This window comes from Scomber scombrus, chromosome 5 (assembly GCF_963691925.1).
Source record: "Scomber scombrus chromosome 5, fScoSco1.1, whole genome shotgun sequence".
NCBI lineage: Eukaryota > Metazoa > Chordata > Actinopteri > Scombriformes > Scombridae > Scomber > Scomber scombrus.
In genome coordinates this window covers 27098288-27113414 of record NC_084974.1, presented here as the reverse complement: position 1 = coordinate 27113414, position 15127 = coordinate 27098288, and the positions used below count along the sequence as shown (strand labels likewise).

Genomic DNA, 15127 nt, shown 5'->3' with positions numbered 1-15127 from the left:
TGTGTTGTTTCTAAATCATGAAAAACAATAATAAATACAAACACATGCAAATGGCTTTCAGCAAACTTAAGAAACACAAACTTTTTCTTTAAACCCAAATGGTATTATTTTTCCACTGGCCTTTGTAACAACACACATACACACATACATTTCATCTGCCTACTCTTTGTATAAACTGTACCCAGAGCATACAAAACCTGATCACCTTTAACACAGAATAATTATTAACAACATTTATGTCCTCTGTTATTTGTTCTACTATCACAGTGGGAAACTCTTATTTGTGCAGGCATTTTATTATTTTCTGTTATACTGCATGCAAAAACATAGCCTTGCAAATAACCACATAGAAACTTGACCCGCTATTTAACACAAATGTCATGAATTAAAGTGGTGGAAACCGGTTATCGTGGAAGTCAGTATGATAACAGATTCACAAAGGTGACAGGAGTCAGTAACAGCTCTGTTTCAGTGTTTCAGGCCAGAACAACCAAACCCCCATCTGAGGACATAAACAAAAACAAGATATAAGGAAAAAGCCTTTAAGCTTGTAAAAACTTTATTCTACTTGGCCTTTAAAAACTGAGAGACAGACTATGATTGATGGAGGGACAGAAAGACGGCCAGAGCCAACCTGTGCTTAGAGAGCTTAAGCACACCTTGTAACAAGGAGAGAAGAATGCAGTTACTGCGCAGTTTGGGCATGTTTCACGAGCACTCTGTAGGATGCTAAATTTATATGTGGATACTAAAACTACCCGAAAAGGCAGAACTTTACTTTATACTGTAATAACATGCCATGTAGGTATTTAGGAGTTTCTGAGGTCCAACACAAGAATGAAACAGGAGCATGCCTGGAGGCTGCAGGTACAAAGACTTTACAATGATGTGCGCTAACCTCTGCACCACAGCTCAGACTTTTCTTGTCACGATGTTTTCACTTTTTATGGACTTCCAAACATTACAACAAGAGCAGAACTTGCATCATTTACAGTAAAACTTTTTGCAGTTAAAAGCCATCCACGTCATATGAAGCTTTTTTGAATCATCAAACGTTACAAGTGGTGTTTAATTGTCTGGAAAAAGCACTTGGTCTTGATTTGATGTCCTAAAACACATCACTGGTTTAACTCACAACCAAATTATACTCTAAAACCCCACAGAAGAGGACAACAACAGGAAGTTTTAACAGAGTCGAAGAGGAATAAAAGAGGTACGAACTGCTGTATTTAATTATGAGTTTTTATGTTCTCCAAAACATCACAGCAGAGAAACAGATACTCCTCCGAAGGGCCGATCTGACAGGACAGATATGAATCTACACAAAGATATCAGCTCTTTCTAACTCATGTGTGCACACATACTAAAGCGCGCACACACACACACACACACACACACACACAAACACACACACACACACACACACACACACACACACACACACACACACACACACACACACACACACACACACACACACACACACACACACACACACACACACACACACACCCTCTGGATGAAACACAACTTGGCTTGTTCATTTCCATCACTCCAGTATTATGATTCCAACAACAATACAGGACTATTCTCCAGTAGTAGTTTGTGTAAGTGTGCATGTTTTTGTACTTGAGATATCTGATCTTTATTTAACTTTATTTAAATATTGAGCCAAATCTGATCTTAGCTCACTAGCCTGTTCCCCCCCCCCCCCCCCTTGTTTGCTCAGTCGTCCATCAGCACACACTGATCTTTATGCTTCTTTTGGAGCTGTAGTCTGGCAAACAACCACTAACTTTCACCGACTAACAAGCCCTATGGAGATACTGCTGCTTGTGTGTGACTGCTTTCTTTTCCAGAGCACTTTAATAATTTGTGACAAGTATATATATCAAGGGAGAGATGTTTTAAACAGAGCAACTACAATTTGATTTGAAATGTATTTATTTGCAAAAGAAGTGATATTCTCTAACATATGAAACTTTCCTAATCACCTCAATTTTAATTAAACATGTCTATTGATTAATATATCAATCAATTACTTCATGTAGCATTCCCTTTTTGCCAATCTACATTTTTGTCAAAAAAGTAATTGGCTTTCCTACAGGGATGTTCCTGCCAGCATTTCTGGCTCCTACCTTTCAAGCATGTAAGGGAACCTATGATGTGCTGCAAAACTCACAAAAAATGCCAAAGGCCCTCTCTAGAGCCAGTGTTTGGTTTGTCCATTCTGGGCTACTGTAGAAACATAGCAGTACAACATGGCTGGCTCCGTGCAAGCAAACCTGCTTGCTGTGTAGATATAAAGAGCTCATTCTAAGGTAACAAAAACACAACAGTTCTTATTTTCAGATTTAAAACATACTTATGAATACTATATATTCCATTTCTGCAAAGTTGTTTCTGATAGATCTCACTAAATTCTACACACTGATCCTTTACAATCCTTATTTTGACTTGTAAAAGGATTGTTTTATTGTAACTATTATTTAAACCAGTCACTGTATGACTCAGTCCTGCATGTCAACCTCAATAAAAAATAAATAAATAATAATTCATTTATTGAGGATAATACTTAGATGTTTGTGTGTTATTCTTAAAGTATACATTGTGGTATCATGATACTGAAAGTTTTCTCTGAAGGTTAGTCCACCTCATTGACCACAGAGTTGAATGAACACTTTAAACTGTGTAAACAGCAAATACAAATTATTGTAGCTTCTGAGAAGTACAGTAGGATTTTCAGCAGACCTGTTGGACTGGTAAGCATTACAGTGTTCAGGGATTACTATTTTTCTCGTTGCTGAGAGACCTTCATGATGTCCAGAAACACAATATAGCTAATTCCTTTCTTGAGGTAAAAGAAGCCAGAGAGTGTTGTGCAATCCAGTTACAATTGAGTACAAATGCATCATAGTGAGGAAGTGTGTGTGTGTCTGTGTGTGTGCATGTGTGTTGGGGGGAGGGGGCACAAACACAAACCCACAGGAGGCACTCTCCACTGCCATCACCAGGAGGCCTCTGCAGAGGCATTTCCCAGAAAAACATGGGTTATTTTCCAAATGGTTCCAATGTGAAGAAAGACAGGACACTGAGGTCTTGTGCGTACGTGCGTGTGTGCATGTGTCTGTGCTGAAGCTGGGTTGGCAGCTTTTTCGACAAGAAGATTGAGGAGGAAAGGAGATTTTGGAGGAGAGGTTGCCCTGGAGTAATAGCAAACTTTATTATGGTTTCCAGTACCATGATATGCGTGTGCATGTGTCTATTTATCAGTGTATATGTGTGTGTGTAAAGGGGGCGTCATGCTGTATTTTCCCCTTTCGCTAATTTCCCCAAATTGTCGTTAAACTGACCTTAAATGGACCCAGAGGAAAAGAGAGAGTGTGAGCTTTCACCCGGTCCTCCTGTCACCTTCATCACTCTGCACACACACACATTTCACACTGACTGTGTGACATCATCCTGCCTATTATTACACACTGTTGCGTTGACGATTCTGTATTACTTAACTTAGTCTGAAGAAGTTAATACAACTATTACAAGCACCATACACATATCTCAGGCATGCTAATCTGCTGGATGTAAGGATGCCGTAGTGTTTAGAATATGTACAGTCTGCTCTCTGGTGTATATTTTACATCATTCTTTTTCGCTGACTTCAGGTCCTGTGTGCCAGCTATATACTGGAATTTACTGTATTGCTATGTAACACAGTTCATAGTTTTTTTTAAAGCCTTCCCAAAAGAAGAATCTACTCTGAACAACTTTCAGATGGTAAAGAAAGATCATATAAACAAAAGACTTACAAGTGTTAATTTAAACCTTCAGATGATGTCACACAAATAAATGAACGTCTGTTACTGTACATTTAAGCCTGTGCCAAACAAGTCCACACAATGCTGATTAAGCCTATGACAAGTCTCTCTGTATTGCACATTATACAGGAGTTTTTAATCTGGTGTTGGGTTTGACATTCCCGTGTTGGCCAGTTGAACGCATACTCACTGGAGATTTTCCGCCAGCTGAGTCAGCTAACTCCCAGTTAGCTCCCCCGTAGCTTGACTGGGGATAAAATCATTTAATTCGGACAAGATAGTTCTTTGTCAGGACATTTGTGAGGCGTCTCAGATGTGACATTGGCTGTTAGCTGTAAACTACACAGCATAAAATGATTAATTCCCTGTTTTTGGTCCTGATGCTCTATGTCTATCAGGCTATTATCGCGTTATGTAGTATGAACCTGGCAACAGGGCCATGCTGCTAGGGAGGCTAAAAATGAATTTGGACTCAATTCAGGGTTTTTTTCTTCTGATAAGACGAGACTTAATGACTGACTTTCCATTGTGTGCATGTGTGTTTCCGAATAAATCCCTCCCCCCCCTCTCCGCAATACCACCTTGCAGTTTGCCCTACTTGCTGAGCTTATTAACCTGCAATCAGCAGCTGAACTGTTTCAGCAGAGGGCTCCAATCACAGTCAAATAACAACTAAAACAACACCTAGTACTTCAAAAGAAGTGCCATTAGGGGAGGATGAGCAGCCAAGTCTGCTGGATGGCCAACTGTTCAGCTCAAGGTTTGGCCCAAAAAAGTTTCATGGGACATTTTTAGCCTCATTTGAAATTAAATTTGATAGATTATATTTGAATTCCTTTACTGCATCGAACTGGTACAAGTAAATACTTGTATGCAATACCAGGCAGGGTGTTCTGTCACACATGTGCAGTTCAGTTTTTCAGAGATTGTTTCTCATTTGAAGACATATTTCTCCTCTGTAATGCACCTGATAATAGTTAATGCCCCCCTTAAGTGTGTTACAGCTGCACCTTCAGGCTACATCTTTCACAACTGCACAACTCTTCCTTCCAAACATTTTTTTTCTCCTCCAACCGGGACCAATAGTTTCTCACTTCTCCGATCCCTCAGAGGAGTCAGCACATATTTGTTTTAGACAGATGCTCCCATTGAACACTGCTGTGTTAGACAGCAGTCAAAACCTCCGGATCCGCCTGGCTGTCCGGTGTTTGAGTGTTTGTTTTATACTTGGCAGGACAACAGAGAACAAGTCATGTGAGAGCGCAGCCTTCCTCCCTACTCATTAAAATAATCACTCCTGTCTGTTATAGTGTGCGCGCGCGTGTGTATGCACATGGATGCCAGACGGACTTAAGGTAGATTAAAATGTTTTACTTTACCCTTTTTGCATGAATTTGACCACTGGCGTGTGTTTGCAGTCTGTGTTTGATTTCTGCAAACAGCCAATACAGACATTTATACATGGTCAACTCTGAAGCTCAGAGCTGGACTGATTTCAAGGAACTCCAATTGTTTCTCCAGACTTTTCTATTTTCCCCTTGTCTCTTTACGTTCCTTAATTGAAGTATCTGACTAATTGCAAGTTTTACTTTAAGTTAAACCCTTTTCAATTTGCTAGAATGAACTTAGGTCTGTTTGTACTCATTCCTATCTATCCATTGACTTTCCACTTTCTGTATCAAGTGCAAATCAGGACTGCGAAGGATTGTAATGTAACCTTGTTCATTTTAGAGATGCACCAATACTGATACTGATATCAGACATTGTTCGGATACTGACTCAAATAACAGGATTTGGTATTTTAACAAATAAAAATTCAGTGAATATATATCTATGTATTTATTTGTTAGATTTTGTTTTACAAAGTTAGGAAAACAATGTTTAAGTCCAGCCTGATTTTGCCTTACAAAAAGCAAAAGTATTGGTATCAGTATCGGGACCGAAAGGCTTGGATCGGTGCATGCGTAGTTAATTTGTGTGTGTTTGTACCTCACTGATGATGCCCACAGCACCATGGATTTTGGCCACATGACCCAGGAGAGCAGGGCATTGCTGTCCCACAATCCTCAGCGCTGGCAGAAAGCTGACCAATGAGGAAGGGCTGGCTTGTGACACGTCCACAAGTGCACCCAGCAGGGCCTCAGTCAGGGATTGGTCTCCAAGGTAACTTACCAATGCAGGCACCTGAGGGCTCAACATCTAGATGGAAGATAAAAAATAAAGCTTTATTGATACATTATTTTTTAATTATAACAGCATGTCTGTCACCAGTCACTAATACACACTAACAACAGAGAGCTTATGTGTGTTTAATCAGGGATGGAGGTGAGAAGAGTGACCTCAAGAGCGAGATGAAACAATCTGGTAATAATAAAATAAGGACTGTCTGGACAAACTGAATGAACATTTTCTCCTCATTATCTGGACTGGTCACACTGGACTGCATTGGACTTGGATCAGACTAACAATTCCCGTCGTTGCTGAACCTCCTGCTGCTTCTTTATGAGTCAGCTGCTCTGATTAATCATGTTAATATCAAACATCATCTGTTCTTTTACTATTTCCCGTTTTTAATTTGTAATCCTTCCAATACTGCGTCACTTACACTATGTGAATAACAGTTAGCAGAAGAGATGATAATCGCTGTGATGAATGCATCTACAATCATAGTAGAAATATTTTGTGTGTCTGTATGGGAGACTAGAATAACTCCAGATGGCAAATTCTGCCTCTCCAGGACGAGAGGCTATTCATGTTTAACCAACATGTGCTTTGTTTGCTGGTATGTGGTACTTTTCCCTCAAGTTGAACATCAGCAGTTCTGCCCCAAAATATGCAGGATTAAGGGAATTCCTACTGAGATATGTGTACTACACATGCACTGCTCCACTTCCTCACTTTTAACTACATTCCAGTGTTTTTTCCCCGACATTAATTAATTACAGGATATAGCATCGTTGAATGGTAAAGGCCTGATTCAGCTTGACTCATGGTCAAAAATGTTACAAAAATGCCACCCACATACTGCATTGTGAGGCAAAGCCAAGAACAGTGTACTGTTCATTTATGCCATTGCCACAGAAACTAATTGCTGATTGTGTTGGATGATACATTATTTTCAGATAACGCTACTGTTCTGATATACAGCAACTACTTACTGTTATCAATTATACTAGATAATAGAGCTATATTATCGAGTTTAATTGAAAACAGTAAGAAGGCTGCTTATTTCAGTTTTCAGCTAATCTACTGATCCTTGTAATGTTTCCATTTACAGATTATAATGCTATGAAATAAATATTTAGATTTAGATTGCTGGAAATCTGACAGTGCTATAAATGTCCATGCTGGCCAGTGCGGTTATGAAAAATAACACAATCTGCAGATGTTGAAGAACTTCATCATTGTGCTTTATTCCTGAAGTAAAACTGTACAAATACTCACAAGTGGATGTTGCTCCGCAACGATTTGAACAAGTCTGATAAGGTGTTGTTGCTCTGGGGACTCCAGCTGCGACATCATCGCAGTCAGGTTGCCTAGGTGACGATGAATGGTATCTGGTTGTCTGGGGTAGACTGAGGGCAACACTCGTAGCAGCATGTGGTTACCTGCAGCGAGAGAGAGAAACAGAGATGTTTTTTTGCCAATAAGAAATTAGAAAGAAAATTTTCCCCAAATGTACAATCAAAATTCCAGGCTTTCCTGAATGTTTAATCAATTAACTATTAATAAATATTTAATTAAATAATTAATAAAATAAATTAAACGGAATTTTTCATATTCATGTTTATGATCTTTAGTAATTCCAACTTTACATAATCATTATCATTAGCTACTTGCCTCATTACAAGTACTGTATGTTAAGACTTTTTGTCTGTATTATTGACTTTATGGGGTTGTTTTTTCATCTAAAAGGTCATAGCATTGAAATGTTGATTGACAACACTAAAAGACATATGGGTAAGTGACAAATAAGGGTTGGCAAGATGAGCAATTCAAAGCAAAAGTAATACTGAGTGCTCCTGAAAATGTCAAATGGTGTAACCACAAAAGAAGGATAAATATTAAATATTTTATACACCTACAATGTATTTAAGTGAACTCATAAAAATAATTACTTCATTTAAAAAACAGTTTCTGATGTACATGATTCCCCAGATTAAATTTTATATTTAGAACAATTGTACTCCATTACTTTTATTTAATATTAAATAAAGTTTTAATTAACAAAACTGATATGGTGTCTTTTTTTGAGAATCTAGCGTTTTTAAGCAAGTTTCATTATTTGGTACAAAGTTTTTATGATTACACCACTTTTTTTAGACATAATATATTCTCTCTCAAAATGGATTAAAAGCAGAATGCGTGCAAAGTATTCATATGTTATTTTCAAATTTTAACCAATAAATTTGACGAAACCACATGGACACAAAAAACATCATTGACCCATATATAAATAATGCCATATAAATATGACATAAATAAACAATATATGCACAGCCTCATCAAGGAGGCATCATACCTTTCTACAGTATTTGTCCAAAGGATAAAACACAATAAAGCCAAAGAGCTTATTTCTATTGTGGTCTCTTGAACTTAACTGAATTGACTTGGTAAGGGAAACCCTAACCCTAACGCTAACCCTAATCCATCTAAATATCCATACAAAGTGGTCCAAATACACATATCAAACCATACTGTTGTGCCACTCTGTTCTTTACTCACTGAAGTGCCATCAAACCCTCATTCTTGGACATAATACAATTACCAACTTGTACTTCAGAACAATGGTTATGTGAATGTGAGTGTGTGATGACAAGACAAGTAACCGGTTCAAAAACCATACTCCAGCTATAAAAATGAACATTTTTCACACCACTAGGAACTCTAGCTGAGCAAATACTTTAACAAGGTGTAAAGTCATGTGTTGCTGAAAAAAGCATGGCTTCATTTTCACCTGTCTCTGGATGAAAAAGTAGATTTCTACTTAAGACTACTTAAGTGTGAGCCTGAGCTTGCTGGTCTGGCTTGAACATGAAGAATACCGGCACAGATATTCCTCTGAAAACACCTCACCCAAGATTCCTAATACAACATCTGTATTTTGGAATCAAGGGGTGTTGTCAATATTTCTTCATTCATACCGATGGAGGAAAAAAGAAAGGCAGCGCTGACGCATTATGGGGGCATTTGTAAATCATTACCCAACAGCCTTTGACTCACGTATGAAACATCTTAAAATTATTCACATCACTGAACAAAGACTCTTGATTTCACATGGTAGGTTCATTATTGATGACATTTCAAGATTTCAAACAATGGCTTTTGTGTTCTACAATGAACCAAAAGCCAGACAACAAGGGATTTTGTAAGTGTGTTGTTTAACCACAGAAATATTTTAGAGCTAATTACACAAGTTTGTATAGATTAAAGATTGATTTTACAGATGCCGCAGAGTTTAAACAATGGAACAGATTATATGGGGTGTTGATGTTTGGGGATTTCAGAAGAGATGGGAGCCCCGAGGGTGAAAAAAAAGACGATCTAGTAAGGGAAGAAAAATGGAAGAATAGATCGATATTTAATGGAGGAAGGGATGAATGAAGGACAAATCCCATTTTAGCAATACTAAAATATGAACACCACAAAAACAAGAAAAGCTGTCTTGAACCCAGAAGAGTAGAGTTGGGATTTCTGGCACAACCGTGCCTACTTCAAAGATGCAGGAAGAAAGGAGATGGTCTCAAAGGTTACATAGTGTGCATATTTCCAGGTCTACATTTATATTCTGGTATGTCTTTGATTTACAGTTTTATAAAATCCTTATTCATCTCATTTTGGTCCTTCATGCAGCCCCTCAGTTCAGCCTCTGTCTGAAACAGGCCGTTCCTCTCCTTGAGGTCCACCTCCTGATGAGCCCACTTTGTTCTTAGAGAAGCTGCTCCTTGGCAGACTTTAGTGGTTCCAAGCCCAAATATGAAGAAGAGGTAAGATTGCAAAGAAAGCATCCTGCCAAAAGCTTTTGTCTTGCAAGGAACATTTTTCATAAGAACAGAAAATCTGAAAAAGTATAATATGTTTCCTTCAAGAGGTAAAAACTCAAGTAATACCATAATAAACAACTATATATAGAGACCAACACCATTTCTCCAGTACTCCCTGTGCTATGAAATGACTTATAATTTTTCATGTCAACTAAATCAATACTGTATAAAAAATGTTAATATAAATATCAGTGTTGCCATTTCTTTGATACCTTGAAACTAAATTATAGAATTTATCATAAACATCTGGTCCATATGTCAAACAGCTAGTAGTTGAACATGGTTTATTTATTTGAACTACAGCATAGGCAATGCATTTTTGTCATGTCCAATTAAATCTCACAGCAAGAACCTAAATAAATGGTTTCACACAGCTGTAAATCACCTTAACAACAGGTTATGAGCTCTGCAGACTTATTGTTGTAACAGACTGATCAGCAGAAAGGACTGACTGTTCAGTATGTGCAGAGGCGGCACACACAAATATTCAGAAGATGGATCAGATACTCTTGTTATGCCTCCTTCGCTTACCTTTACTCATAGATTATACTATAACATGACATGCACCCTTCTCTACAGTTACGACACAAACCATCATAAAAAAGAAAGATATAGTGCATGTATAGAAATAGAAAGCTGCTAATAACCATGAAGCTGAGGTTGTAGCATTTACAGGACTGTTCAGAGGAATGTTAAGAGGTAGGAGGAGACGAGAGTCTGCACAGGAGCACACTGAGGAGGATTTATAGAGTTTACCTGGTCAAGTGCACTCAGTACTTATACTGTACCCTCAGGCAGGTACACACACACACACACACACACACACACACACACACACACACACACACACACACACACACACACACACACACACACACACACACACATTATAGACATCATGTGTGAGACAACCTACTGTATACTCTTTTTGTTTCTGATTAAATATATATATATTTTTTTATTTCCTTAGTGTTTAACCACCTTACTAACCACCTAACTCCTACTGTATCTTTCTAGAGTTTATATGTGTGTGTGTGTGAACATGTGTGCACGTGTGCAGTATCTGACCTTCATGCCCTCATTCCAGCACACACCCAACTCATCATCATGACTTACAAATCTCAGTAAAATCTCCTGTAATGACCTTTAGTTCTTTAGCACACAAAGGCAGCATTTTTGAGGCTCCTCAGAGATTTTTCCATGAAGGAAAAAAAACGAATCTGCATACAGCAAACTATTGTTAACATTGTGTGAAGAGGCAGAGGACTGGACATGCTGACTTTCTTTTGGGTGTATGGTTTTTCGAAATGTCACAAGGTGAGTTTCAAAAAAGACTGAAAACAAAAAAAGACTTCATAAAGCTATTGGATGACTTTCTTTGTCCTTACCATATGAAAATGTCAGTGCAAGATACTTCCGTAAAGCCCCCAAGAGCATAATGAAACAGGCTGAGTCATGGGAAAAATGATTTTTCAAAGGGTGATTGCTTCACAGTAGACATGGTAAATGGCTATGGTAAGAAAAGCATTTAAACCCGCAGAAATGACAAAACCATGAACTGAAAGTATAACTGCCAACCCTGGGAACAATGCATCTACACCAGCTTTCTTAAATCTGAATAGGGTTTAAATTGGTATTTCATTTTAATGAAATTTACACACAAGCGAAGACATTGTTGCCCCAGAAGTCAGAAAGAGAAGGCCGAAAGTGAATCAAAACATGTTAAACGAGATAAGTAGATAAAAATACCAAACCAAAATAAAACAATAAAAAAACAAAAAAAACTCACCACTATACTTAAATCAAAACAGCATTCAGACCAGGATAAAGTCTGTCAACCCTCACACTTGTTTGAATGGGGGCTGTGTTAATGCAGTACGGCCAATCACAGACATGCAAGCGCACATTCTTGATGGGTTAGGCAGTAGTGCTTTGTGCTAAATGCTAATGAAAGCACAATGACAATGCTAACAATGTTTACCATGTTCACCATCTTAGTTTAGCATGTTAGCATGCTAATATTTGCTAATTAGCGCTAAACACAAAGTACAGCTAAAGCTAGTTAGTGTTGCAGGAATGTATATTGTAGTATTGGACACCTTGGTTTTATCTGTATGAACTCTGATGATCTGATGGTCTGAGGATCCTACGAACCTGTCACTAAATTCTCATGTGTGCAGGAACTTTTTTGAAATGTTGTATCAGACAACATTTTGACACTAGATAAAAAGTTAAGGGATTGTTACTGGAGTTAGTTCCTCGTGAAGGGGGCATGAATGTGTTAAACCAATTTCATGGCAATCCATCCAATAGCTGTTATATTTCCCTTAAAACCTTAAACCACTTACAAGTGTCAACTTTGTACATGTCTATACAAAATGTAATGTATTCATTAGTTGTGATATATTTCAGTCTGGACATAACTTCTGGTTCCCAACATAAACTTTTACCCCATAAATCCTTATGCAAGCTTGGTTATTGTACACGCAAAAAATGCAGAGATCAGCACAAATGGCATCCACAGGGATGCTTTTGGATAGTTTTACGACTTAAATATGTTTTCCGTTGAAACACTTATGTAATGTACAATTTTCCCGAAAGTCGTATATCATGCAGCTTGAATAATCTCAGGTGGGTGAAGGCATAGAGAAACTATCAAATCAAAATGTAAGAGACAGGAGACAAACTCCCAGAAAGCCAATATCTTTGGGATTCTGCACATTTTTGTTGCATGAGTGAACCCCCCCCATAACGCAGTAAAAGTAATTAAAGCATTCAGGTCCGTATGAAACATGGCTGCCTAGCTCTCTGGAAGAGATCCAGTAACCACAGTGCAAAGAAAGATATGTAAGGATTTTCATCACATGCATACATGACTGAAAATGTGTCCTGCATACAAATGTTTTATATCTAAAACATACAGTAGGCTCTCCAAAAGCAGAACAAATGCACCCCAGTACAATTTATGGTACTATATACACACACTGCAAACTCTTTTCTGCAAAGTTTAGACTCAATGACCGTCCTCCCCTTTCACCTAAATAACTTCAACCCTGTGTGACCGACAAAATGTTCATTATTACTTGAACCACCTCTTTATCCTATACAGTTACCACAGGATACAAAATGCCTCAGTGATGCTGACAGACTGATGAGTCCCAAACAGACACATTACTCAGCAGCTCATGCACGAACTGCTGAGTCAGTAGAAATGAATCATGGTCTACACATGCTTGATATCCTATAATCTCATGGTGTAAAGGCAATTCAATAACTCATGCTTAAAAAAATATGTCAATACTCATGTACAATTTAATTTGTGTTTCAACATGTACATTTATTTGGTTAAGTTTAGGGAAAAATGTGGTTACAGGAAACCAATGTTGATGGTTGAGATGAGATGTAAACCCCATTCTCTTCTGTCAAAGTCAAGAATTTGGCTAAAATCAAATACTTTGTAAATGTATCCACCCACCCAGACCTCTTCAATGAGACTTGTTACTGAACTATAATGTCACACTACTTTCAGCTTAGGCACTGCAAGTTTTTAAGATGTATAAAGACTGTCTGATAATTACCATTATTGTTCAGTGGTGTGATGCTTGAAAACACTGGTGGAAGACAAAAAGTCCACAGAAAGAAACTAAAATGAACAAAATACTGTATTATGTTAGAGTAAATCCCAACAGTTAATGGACTCTTTTTTTGCTGTAGATGATTGATTGCTTTTTATCTGCGTATACTGTGAGAAAATGAGGGTACTACCATAAATAATATTCCCAGTGAACATGGATCAGTCTTTTATTGCAATGCAAAATTCTCACTGTGGTGCCAGGGAACAATTCAGTGTTCATCTCAAACTAAAAACACCTGCTCTATGATTTTTATGGTGATAACAGACAGTGGAACCAACTGATTCCCCTCATGAATCATGAATACATGGGAGTCCTGCAGAATTAATACAAATTTGATTTTCAATCTGCAAATGTTAAAATAAGTCCAAATAAAATACACTTTCTGGAAAATCATATTGTATCATTATTACTTCAGAATAAGATTGACACAATACACAAGACACAAATGCAAACATGCATTCTGCACATCAACACTCACACATTGAAGTGATGCGCTTACAGGTCTGTCAGCAGAACATGTTTTATGTGTTTCCAGCTGGCAGCCATACGGGAAAACTTTGGAAACATCTACACCATTCATGGTAATGTGGTATGCACTGTAACCAATCGGCATTTGGGCTCTGTGATGATATGGCTGTATGCCTTTCTTATATAATCATGATCCGGTTCATCCACACAGGACATGCATTATGGCAGAGTCGACCAATGACAACACCACTTTCTTATAAAACCTATATCTTTTTCTAACACACATTGAATTAATTTTTTTCTTGCCACCTAAAAATTCCCCCAAACATTTTTTTTAATAACAAATGCAGCTTTGAGTCTAGTTTATCATTTTCATTTGCAAACATGATTCTGTTGAAAGTCTCTCGCTGTCTCTCAAACAGTCAAACAGTGATCAAACCATGACAGAGATGAAGAAAATGTTTTTTCTTATTTTTCACAGATTTTTGCTAAAATCCCTAAAATAATGACTCAGTTGCTATTTGATCTGCAGGCTTTAATGTGGTACCACTTGAGAGATTAGAATCTGTGCTTTGATCAGGTCTTCACTGCTTGTTTCTGTGGTATGAGTTATGAGACTATGTATGAGTTTCAAGCCTATCCTCTTTTCCTCTCCAGTCCATGTTTTCACAACTTTGGATCAAGCAAAGAATGGCTGAGCAGTGTGTGTGTGTGTACTTTGCAAGTTCTTCCAGGGTCCTGGTCTCATACGCGGATAACTGAGTCATCCACATTAGACTGTTAACAATTTGACATGAAACTGGATTTCTGTGGTTCTTAGAGCTGCCTTAAAATTCATCCGGAACTATTGTCATAGCAACTAAATCCTTAATCCTAAAATCATTACAAACACATTTTCAGATACAAATGTCTTCATCACTGAGAGTTCTAATGAAGGGATGCTGATTTGATTTTAAATGAGCACACAGAGGTTCTTGATAAAACATTATGATATATCGGTGTAAATATCTCAATGTAATTGTTATAATCAAGGGTTAGCTATAATTATACATGATCAAATATAGCAATTAATTGAAAGTTTGTACATTAAAAATGAACCACAGATCTCACTTTGCTGCCTCACGTTTACCGATTAAAGCTGCTTTTTGAGATTCAATTTTCATTT

The 15127-nt window shown here is 37.7% G+C and overlaps 1 protein-coding gene across 2 annotated transcripts in view; it reads right to left on the bottom strand.

The window, feature by feature from the left end:
* Positions 1 to 15127, bottom strand: part of veph1 (ventricular zone expressed PH domain-containing 1) — a 64131-nt gene that overhangs the window by 28098 nt on the left and 20906 nt on the right. For both annotated transcript variants that reach the window (XM_062419666.1, XM_062419663.1), the window contains exons 4-5: positions 7260 to 7423; positions 5805 to 6014 (exon numbers count right to left, since the gene is read on the bottom strand). In XM_062419666.1, the coding sequence (XP_062275650.1) occupies positions 5805 to 6014; positions 7260 to 7423 (374 nt within the window). The remainder of the gene's footprint in view (positions 1 to 5804; positions 6015 to 7259; positions 7424 to 15127) is intronic.